At 43.0% G+C, this 9,021-nt stretch overlaps 1 protein-coding gene across 2 annotated transcripts; it reads right to left on the bottom strand.

The window, feature by feature from the left end:
* Positions 1 to 223: 223 nt before the first annotated feature.
* On the bottom strand, positions 224 to 6,850 carry VHL (von Hippel-Lindau tumor suppressor). 2 transcript variants are annotated; one of them, XM_021694988.1, is made up of 3 exons: positions 6,468 to 6,850; positions 4,303 to 4,425; positions 224 to 2,464 (listed from the first exon to the last, which is right to left on the bottom strand). In XM_021694988.1, the coding sequence occupies exons 1-3, from the start codon at positions 6,805 to 6,807 to the stop codon at positions 2,268 to 2,270; spliced, it is 660 nt and encodes a 219-aa protein (XP_021550663.1). In that variant the 5' UTR covers positions 6,808 to 6,850; the 3' UTR covers positions 224 to 2,267. The 2 variants fall into 2 exon arrangements, with proteins under 2 accessions (XP_021550663.1, XP_044772390.1); XM_044916455.1 differs by lacking the exon at positions 4,303 to 4,425.
* Between the last annotated feature and the right edge of the window lie 2,171 nt (positions 6,851 to 9,021).

Here is a 9,021-nt window from a genome sequence, read left to right on the forward strand (position 1 = left end):
AATAAAAGAAACCACGGTTGGAAAGAAAAGGGCCTAAGCATGAAGACAGTTGCTTATGTCTGCAATGCCCCTCCCCACTTAAGCCTTTACAGAAACACAGGTCTCTCACAACAGAGCCACACAGAACACACCCGACCTATTTCCTTTGCTCAGCACCATTTAATGTATTCAAGAACAGCTTTTTTTCTTTTTTTTAACTCAAAATAGGAAACATCACAGTCTCTTAGGAGCAATACATTTAATACAGTCATAAAATTTCAAATGAAAAACATGTATTATTCATGCTACAGGTTTTCAATCCTCCTTGGACAACACAAAAAAACACAGTACTCAAACTGCATGTTTTCACAGGATGAACATGAATCTCACTTGGACACAAAGAAAGATTAAAAAAAAATTGAAACCAACGTTGAACGAACCCAGCAACAGTAGGATTCCTGACATTCCCCCATCCCATTCTACCCTTGAACACACACCACTGCCTGCTCCCCAGCATTTCTTCCTTCCTGCCCAGCAGCTCAGTAACATGTCAGACACCAAGACGTGTGTCATGAATGAGTGCTACAGCATGCTTAAAAAACAAAGGCCAACTTATTAATTGAATGTTGAAAGAGGGGATTAAGACGAGGTGAAACAAAATCTAGGGGAAACGGTGGGGCACTGTCTTACTCACTTCACACTGATTTCAGAGCACAGGAATTGTGCTCAAAGGTTAGTATAGGAACTACAGATACCAAGAAATATCCCATTGTTTATAAAAGGAAGACTGCACCAATGTCTACAAAGAGCTTATAATACCATGGGAAAATATTTAAGTTATAAAGTTATAACTAAGAAGGCAGAATACAAAACTGTATATTCAGTATGATCTCAACTATGTAAAACCAAACCAACCACAAGATGCCCTAAAAAGGCCAAAGTTCAAAATGTTTTGGGGCTGTATTCAAGTAGTGTATCTACAGTGATCTTTTCTTTTACTTTACTGTCTTTACCAAAATTTTCTCTACTGGGGGGATTTTTTTTTTTTTTTTTAACTATTAGTTACCAAAAAAGAAAGCCTGACAGAAGTATTGAATTTGAGTTAATCAATTTAAGTCCAGCCTATAAGAAAGGACTTGTACATTTATGAAACTATAAAACATTTCAGGCTACTCCCTGAATCCATTATGTGTTATGAGTAACTTCCGAGAAGTAGAGGGTTTCTGCCTCTCCTCCAGCCAGGTGCAAAGTGTCACTAGATCCTACCTGATGAAAAATGTTGAACTAAGAGCCTTGCAAGTCCAGATGAGCCCGCAAGTGACTCCCCTTAGTGGTCCCCACTGCCCCAACACCACTGGCCCCTGGTTAAAACATTGGCAGCATTGAAAAAAAAAAATGCTAAGCCAAACAGAAATATAGTGGATTTACAAAAAAGTAACAGAAATACCCACACTTAGCAAAAACCTATTTACAGTACAGTAGTAGTTCCTTAATACTAGAACTAAACAAGAGGACAGCTATTTTCTCCTACCTTCTGTGCAGACATCAAGTTTCAAAAAAGCGATCATCACAATAACTGTAGAAAGCTAATCCTGGTTTAGAAACAAATAAAATAGAACTACAACAACAGCGGACAGAGAAAAAGCAGAAAATTTAGAAAGTTATAAAAAGTGCTTTCTATAAAAGTGATTCCCTTTAAAACATTTGTTTACTCTATACACTGTAAGGTCCCCACCTCCCCACCCCCCCAAAAAAGGGCAAAACCTCCAAACACTTTCTACCAAAGTATCCACTGGTTTGTTCATTCAACAAACATTGACTGAAGGCTATCATAATGTGTGAGGCACTGGGGTCTCAAAGAGAAGACAGACTTGTCCCTGCCTCAAGGACATCTCTGTCTTCTCAAAGCAGGAGGCGGACACATCGCCAACCACAACACAGCAATTAAAAGCAGATGCCACTGCTTTCTTACAATCAAAGAATATGCTGCAATTCTTATTGAATTACTTACACAAAAGTCCTTACATAGAAACTTTAATGACTTACTAGGAGGCAAAAATGCAACTACCCAATGAATACTTCTAGAAGGGGCAGGCATTAAATTGCATTTTGTGATATTTGCCCCTAAACATCACAATGGCTAGTGAAGTCAGTTAACTTTCCTTTAAGCAATGGAGGATTTTTTATCTGAGAATGAGACACCTTGAATCTGAGAATAAGTGACCAGTCCTAAGCGTAGATCAAGACTAGTCAGTACCATCAAAGGCTCAGACTCAGGAGTGCAAATTTCAATTAAAATCCTCAGTCTCCCCTTCCAGCCGTTGATTTTCAATATGCTCCTGTGTCAGCCGCTCCAGGTCTTTCCTTACATTCGGGTGGTCTTCCAGATCTTCATAGAGTGATCTCACGATGTCCAGTCTCCTGTAATTCTCAGGCTTGACTAGGCTTCGGACAACCTGGAGGCACCGCTCTTTCAGAGTATACACTGTAAATGCAGAAAACCAAATCCTCAGCAGCAGACTCAAGCCTTGGGACAAGGGATGAGCAAGAGGCTTTGCCAACCATAGCAATTCCATTTACTATAGATAGACCTCACTTTGGGCAAAAAAAGTGAGTACATGTGTGTTGCAGAGTGTAACGTGATGGCCCTATGGACATCTCATGGTATGCAGGACCTCATGTGGGCTGGGCTTGTGATGTGCTTTAACTAAATGAATGTGGGTGACGTAACAGACACTGTGCCAATTCTGAACCTAACCTTTAAGAAGCCCTGGCAACTTCCACTTTTACACTCTCAGGAGCCCTGAGCTACCCTGCATGAGAGACTACACAAAGAGGAACAAGCCCTGAGAATGCATGGGAGAGAGGCCCAGCCACCAGCCAACCTGCCAGCAGTCAGCCACACCAATGACCACCAATGAGCAGAATAACCACCTATCTGAGCTCAGCCCAGACTGCAGAATTATGATTAAATACTTTGGGGGTAGCTGTTAACACAGCAATAGATAACCAAAATAATTTGTAACTGGATTTTGAGGAACTCCAGTTCTATTTTAAACTCACTAGGGAACTTACTCTTTAAGGGTATCCTATAAGGCAAAATTTACATTTATCAATTTAACTTATCAACTTATCTATTTTTGTACACCTACTTCCTTAAAACAGGATCCACATATACGTATCAGTTTGAACCATATGAAGCTACAGGTATTTGGGTTTGTTTGTGTTTAAGATTTTATTTTTAAGTAATCTCTGTACCCAACTTGGGGCTCAAACTCACAACCCCAAGATCAATAGTTACATGCTCCACCACGTAAGCCAGCCAGGCGCCCTTGTATTTGGGGTTTTTTAATCCACAAGAACATAAGTTTCTTCGGGTTCAACCTAATAAAATCAACTGAGTTTTAAACAAATGGTAAACTATGATGTTAATGTTCAATTCGGTGATTTTTTTAAAACTGTTTGGCACTGTGAGCTTGAATGGGTTAAATAACATTAAAAGATACAACACTAGAAGCCATGGTATCTCATTCTCTATACCTTATTCCAGACTCCAGCGCATAATTCTGCTCTAAGGCCAGGTAAACAACGCATTCATAATTCTATGATCAGGTATTTTATTTACTTATTTATTTTTAAAAATTTTTAAGTAATCTCTATGTGGGGCTCAAACTCATGACCCCGAGATCAAGAGTCACATACTCTACCAACTGAGCTAGCTGGGGGCCCCTACAATCAGATATTTTAATTTAGCCCATCTCTGACAAGCTCAAGAGCTTCTGAGAAACCACAACATCTTTGTTCAATATAGAGCATACAAATAAATCTGTTCCATTTTTTTTGTGGTGGAGAATAGGACACAGAAAGGTTGATAATTTGGCTAGCATCCAGTAAAAACCAATAAAGGTCTGGCTCCTTCAAGTGGCCTATTCTCTACTTATTACAACAGCCTTATCTTTTTATTTATTATTTTTACTTATTTATTTATTTTTAAGTAATCTCTATACCCAATGTGGGGCTTGAACTCATGACCCTGAGATCAAGAGTCACATGTTCTACAGACTGAGCCAGCCAAGAGCCCTCAGCCTTATCTTTTTAAAAAGTAAGATGGAGGGGTGCCTGGGTGGCTCAGATGGTTAAGCGTCTGCCTTCAGCTCAGGTCATGATCCCAGGGTCCTGGGATCGAGTCCCACATGGGGCTCCTTGCTCAGCGGGACCTGCTTCTCCCTCTGCCATTCCCCCTGCCTGTGCTCTCTCTCTCTCTGACGAATACATAAATAAAATCTTAAAAAAAAAAAAAAAGGTAAAATGGAACATCAGTACCTGGCAGTGTGATGTTGGCAAAAATAGGCTGTCCATCAACATTGAGAGACGGCACAAACAGCTCAGTCTGGTTAACCAGAAGCCCATCATATGTCCCTGCATCTCGGAAGAGCCAAAGGTGACCTGTTAAAACAAGCAGAGGCTGTTAGGTACCCACACACCCATTTCCTTCATCTTCCTGGACTGACACTGAAGTACTTGCCTCTCATTCTGCTTAAATATCGGACAAAGCCCTTCCAATAATATTATCTTACTCAATCCTCACAATAGATCTATTTATATATGAGAAAATAGGTCTAAAAAAGCCAAGCGACTTGCTTAAGGGAACAGGGACAGTAAGGGAAAAAAAGGCGTGTACTTGAGGCTCCAAATACCATGTCTTTTCTGCTACCATGGTCAAAAAGCAAAGTACATGAATTGCAAATCACACCACACACTGCAAACTAAAACAAAGAACTTCACCAACTCCTTACATCTGTGCTTCTCAAGAACAAGAAAGTGCAAAAACATCATGTTGACAAAAAGAAGCCAGACAGAAAAGGGTACATTCTGTAGGAAAAGACACAGCTAATCTATGGTGTGAAAAACCCAAAGAATGGTTGCCTCCGTAAGAGAGGGGATTGAGTGGAAAGGGACAGGAGGGAACTTTCTGAAATGATGGAAATGATTTAATCTAGAATTTGACCTAAGTGTTGCTGTATTTGTCAAAAACACATCAAACTCTAAGATCTGTGCATTTTACTATATGTATATTATACTTGAATTTAAGAAACAAATACATCATATGCCAAGAAAAAAGAGGGAGGGGAAAAAGGAGGGAACCCCCCCCCGCCCAGACCTAACATTCTATTAAGGGAGGTAGAGATTGTGTCTGAATAAAGACATCATTAAAAATTAATCAATTAACTAATTAGTTAAATACATCATGTGTTCCTAGGGCACAAACTTACTTGAAGATTTGGTGGAAAAACTTAAGAAATGTAACTGGTAAGTAATTTTTTTTATTATGGTAAAACATACATAAAATTGACCACTTTTAAGTGTACAGTTCAGTGACATTAAGTACATCCACATAGTAATTTTTTAAAAATTTTATATTAAATCAGGCACAGATAAATTTTGGAGAAGAAATTCACAATTTCTTAGATAAAATAGGAGACTACAGAAATGTTGATCCCTGGAAGAATTGTGTTCTCCCTCATTTAATATCAAGGGAAGTTTGGTGTAAACATTTGAAAAGCATTTCTGAGTACGCCCCTCTCAAGGGAAAAGGATCCACTGGGATCCTCCCAGGATGGCTGTGAAAAATAACCGTGTACTACTTCTCTTTTTGAAAGCTATGGGAAGATCACTGTCTCCTTAGCTATAAGGTCTAGTTATCCTTCACCTGGGTTATTACAACAGCTTCCTAACTGGCTCCTCACCAGCAGTCTTCCCTCTCCAAACCGCTGTGCAACCCGGGGGGAGCTTTTCAGTATTAAAATCTGTCACTGTCATTTCCCTGCTTAAAAACGCAATGGCCCCTCACTCCCCAGGGGAAAAATCATCTTTCAGGCTTCCTCTCCCACCATTCTGTACCTTCTCCCAAGACTCCAGGTGTTGTTAGCCCAAGCGGTTCCCTCTAGCTACAACTCTCAACTCCTATCCTGTGTCGGTTACCCCCTAGGCATCCAGCGGGCCTCCTTTTCTTCTGCTCAGGGAAGCTCTAGGTGAAACTACACACCCCCTTCCTTCACTGAGCAGGAGCCTGCTCCAAGCTCCCACTTTCCGCTGTGCTCCGTTCCTCTAGCAGCAACTGGGACACTGGCTGGTTATCTGTGTATGCGGTCGTCCGTCCCCGCCCCCGGCCTGCGTTCTCCCGGAGGCAGGGACCTGGCCCACTGGGGACCTTGGAGAATGTGACATTCTCCCATTCACGGACTGAACTAATAGGCATTAGGTAGGGAGCACTTTTAGTGGTAAATACACGTGTAAGGGGGAAAAGTCACCTCACATGATCATTATTCGGTCCTATAGAGAATTCGCTGCCACTTCCTAGCAGCGTCAACCCGGATCTGTCACAACCTCTAAGGGGCACCAGCAGGCGCTCGCTGCGCCCCGGGACAAAGGGGGTTGGCGCGGTCGGGCTGGGCCGGGCCAGGCCAGGGCGACCCCGGTCCGCCTACCTCGGTAGCTGTGGATGCGGCGGCCCGTGCCGGGCGGCAGCGTCGGGTAGGGCTGCGGCTCGCCGTCGAAGTTAAGCCACACCGGCAGCACGACGCGCGGGCTGCGGTTGCAGAAGATGACCTGCGACGGCTCACAGGAGTTCACTGAGCGCAGCACCGGCCGCGGCTGCCCGGCCTCCATCTCCTCCTCGGCGCCCGGCTCCTCCGGGTCAGACTCTTCCGGGCCGGACTCCTCGGCGCCCGACTCCTCCCCGCCGTACTCTTCAGGGCCCACCTCCTCGGCGCCCACCTCCTCCGCACCTGCCTCCGCCTCTTCCAAGTTCCCTGCCTTCCGGGGCATCACCTCCCGGAGCCCAGACAACCCGAGCCTCGCCGCCTCGGGATTTGCGGGCCTCACGGGGCGGAGCTGAGCGTGCGTGCGTGCGCGTCCCCGCAAGCGTGCGCGCTCTTTTCGCGCGCCCTCGGTCGGGGATGGAATAGTGTACAGAAATGGCGGGCTTGACAGTGTGCGGAAGCGCAGGTGGTACCTGCGGCCACGGGAACCGAGCATCCAGGAGGCGGAGGCTGGTGTCAGGCTACTTCAGCCGCGGGTTTCCTCTATAAAATGGATTTTTTTTTTCTCGCACCAATAAGCTTTTGACACAGCATTTCCTTAACTTCATTCATTCTCTTGATACCGTCATGGTTTTTGCCATATTCTCCCTACCATATGCGCTATTATTTATTTAATAAATTTCTCGTTCGTTTAGTCTACATTTTGGGTCAACTCGAATTTTGTATAGAAGAGTATAATAAAGTCGCAAAATTTGTCCTATCTTCCTAGTTTCCCCCAGCCACCCAGGAAAAGTCCGCGGAGGCGAGAAGTACAAGTTTTTTGTACTTCCTTTTAAAGGTATTTTCTGTACGCACACAAAGCAGTTTAAGAAATTTTATATTACTACCATCAGTGGAAATTCGCTCTCATTTGTCGCAGAAGAGTACAGTGGAACTAAGTTCAAAGGAAACAAAACAACAGTTATTGTTTGTTTGTTTTTTAAGATTTTATTTATTTATTTGAGAGAGAGAATGAGATAGAGAGAGAGAGCATGAGACGGGGGAGGGTCAGAGGGAGAAGCAGACTCCCCGCTGAGCAGGGAGCCCGATCCTGGGACTCCAGGATCATGACCTGAGCTGAAGGCAGTCGCTTAACCAACTGAGCCACCCAGGCACTCCCAGTTATTAAGTTTTATCTATGGTCTATTGAGCCTGCTTTTTCTTGGTTCCACCGGTTTAGCCAAGTGTTAAAGATTAAATGCCAAGTGTTAGTTGTCACACCAACTTTCTTCTGGACATAATCAGAAGGATTAAAGGAAATTGAAACAGGACACTTTCAATCCTGTGACACTGGAGTCTGTGTGCCCTCTGAAATTCACACCCACCTGGGTTCTCATTCTGCCTGTAGCTTCAGATATGTGATACTGGGCAAAATTCTTTAAATTCTCTGGGTCTTTGCTCATTTTTAAGAATTAGGTCACAAAACTGTGGACAAGTGTTAAGTGGAAAGTGGTAAGTGCCCAGCACATAGTAAGCACTCAACAAATAGCAGCAGTTAATATTATAAAGATAAATTAAACACACTGTCTCTGGCCTGAAAACTCTCACAGGCTACTGGGCAAGCATACAAGACATATTGTTAGAGTATGATATTGGTTGTAAAAGAGCAAGGTGTAAAGTGGTTTGCTGGGCAAGGCTTCCCAGGAAGAGTTATATCTGGGATGGACTTTGAAGAATGGACCTACGAGCTTTCCTTTCCCATGTCCCATCAGACAAATATCCACGTTGGATGTCAAATAACGGCTCATAGACAGATTTCCCAATCCAATTTGCTTCTCATTGATTTTATACCCATTGCCTCCAAGCCCAGCACTCTTACAGACCTAACGTTTACTGAAAATCCACCTGGAGGCCCAAGCCAAAGAGGGACATAGATTTAAGCTCATAGCCCAGTATAATGGCCCCAATATTTAAAAGAAATGGCAGAGGGAGAAGGGACAAGTAAACTTTTTTGTTTTGTGTTTAGCTACACCCCTGGGCAGCTGTTCTCAATCAAATCTGCAAAAGCAGAAGAGGTTTAGATCTATGATTTTAGATGTTTGATGGCCCATCTGAGCAACCTCATTTCAGTTTCTTCGACTGCCTGACAGGAAAGAGTGATGCAAACTTCTTCACAAACCATGTTGGAAAATGGCAACCCCATTAAAGTGAGGGAAAGCTTATTTAGGATATGGAAATGAATAAAAATATAGTAGGAAAAGCTATCAAATTGTATGTGTAGTGTGATGACCTTAATGCAAAATACATGTAATTATTCCCCCAACCCCATCTTCTAGATGTAGTTTTATTACTTTTGTAATGCAAACAACTAAATCAGTTCCTTTTTGCCCCCAGTCTTATTGAGATATAATTACCTAAGTCAATTCCCTTTTTAAAAATGTTTTTAAGGGGCGCCTGGGTGGCTCAGATGGTTAAGCGTCTGCCTTCGGCTCAGGTCATGATCCTGGAGTCCTGGGATCGA

The sequence above is a fragment of the Neomonachus schauinslandi genome, chromosome 1 (assembly GCF_002201575.2).
Source record: "Neomonachus schauinslandi chromosome 1, ASM220157v2, whole genome shotgun sequence".
Lineage (NCBI taxonomy): Eukaryota > Metazoa > Chordata > Mammalia > Carnivora > Phocidae > Neomonachus > Neomonachus schauinslandi.

What these genes read in the sequence shown, in the direction of transcription:
- VHL (XM_021694988.1), bottom strand. Translation starts at nt 6,807, where the DNA reads ATGCCCCGGAAGGCAGGGAACTTGGAAGAGGCGGAGGCAGGTGCGGAG. An exon ending in CCGCATCCACAGCTACCGAG is followed by an intron (nt 4,426 to 6,467) that starts GTAGGCGGACCG and finishes TTGTTTTAACAG; the next exon opens with GTCACCTTTGGCTCTTCCGA. An exon ending in TGCCAACATCACACTGCCAG is followed by an intron (nt 2,465 to 4,302) that starts GTACTGATGTTC and finishes CTGCATTTACAG; the next exon opens with TGTATACTCTGAAAGAGCGG.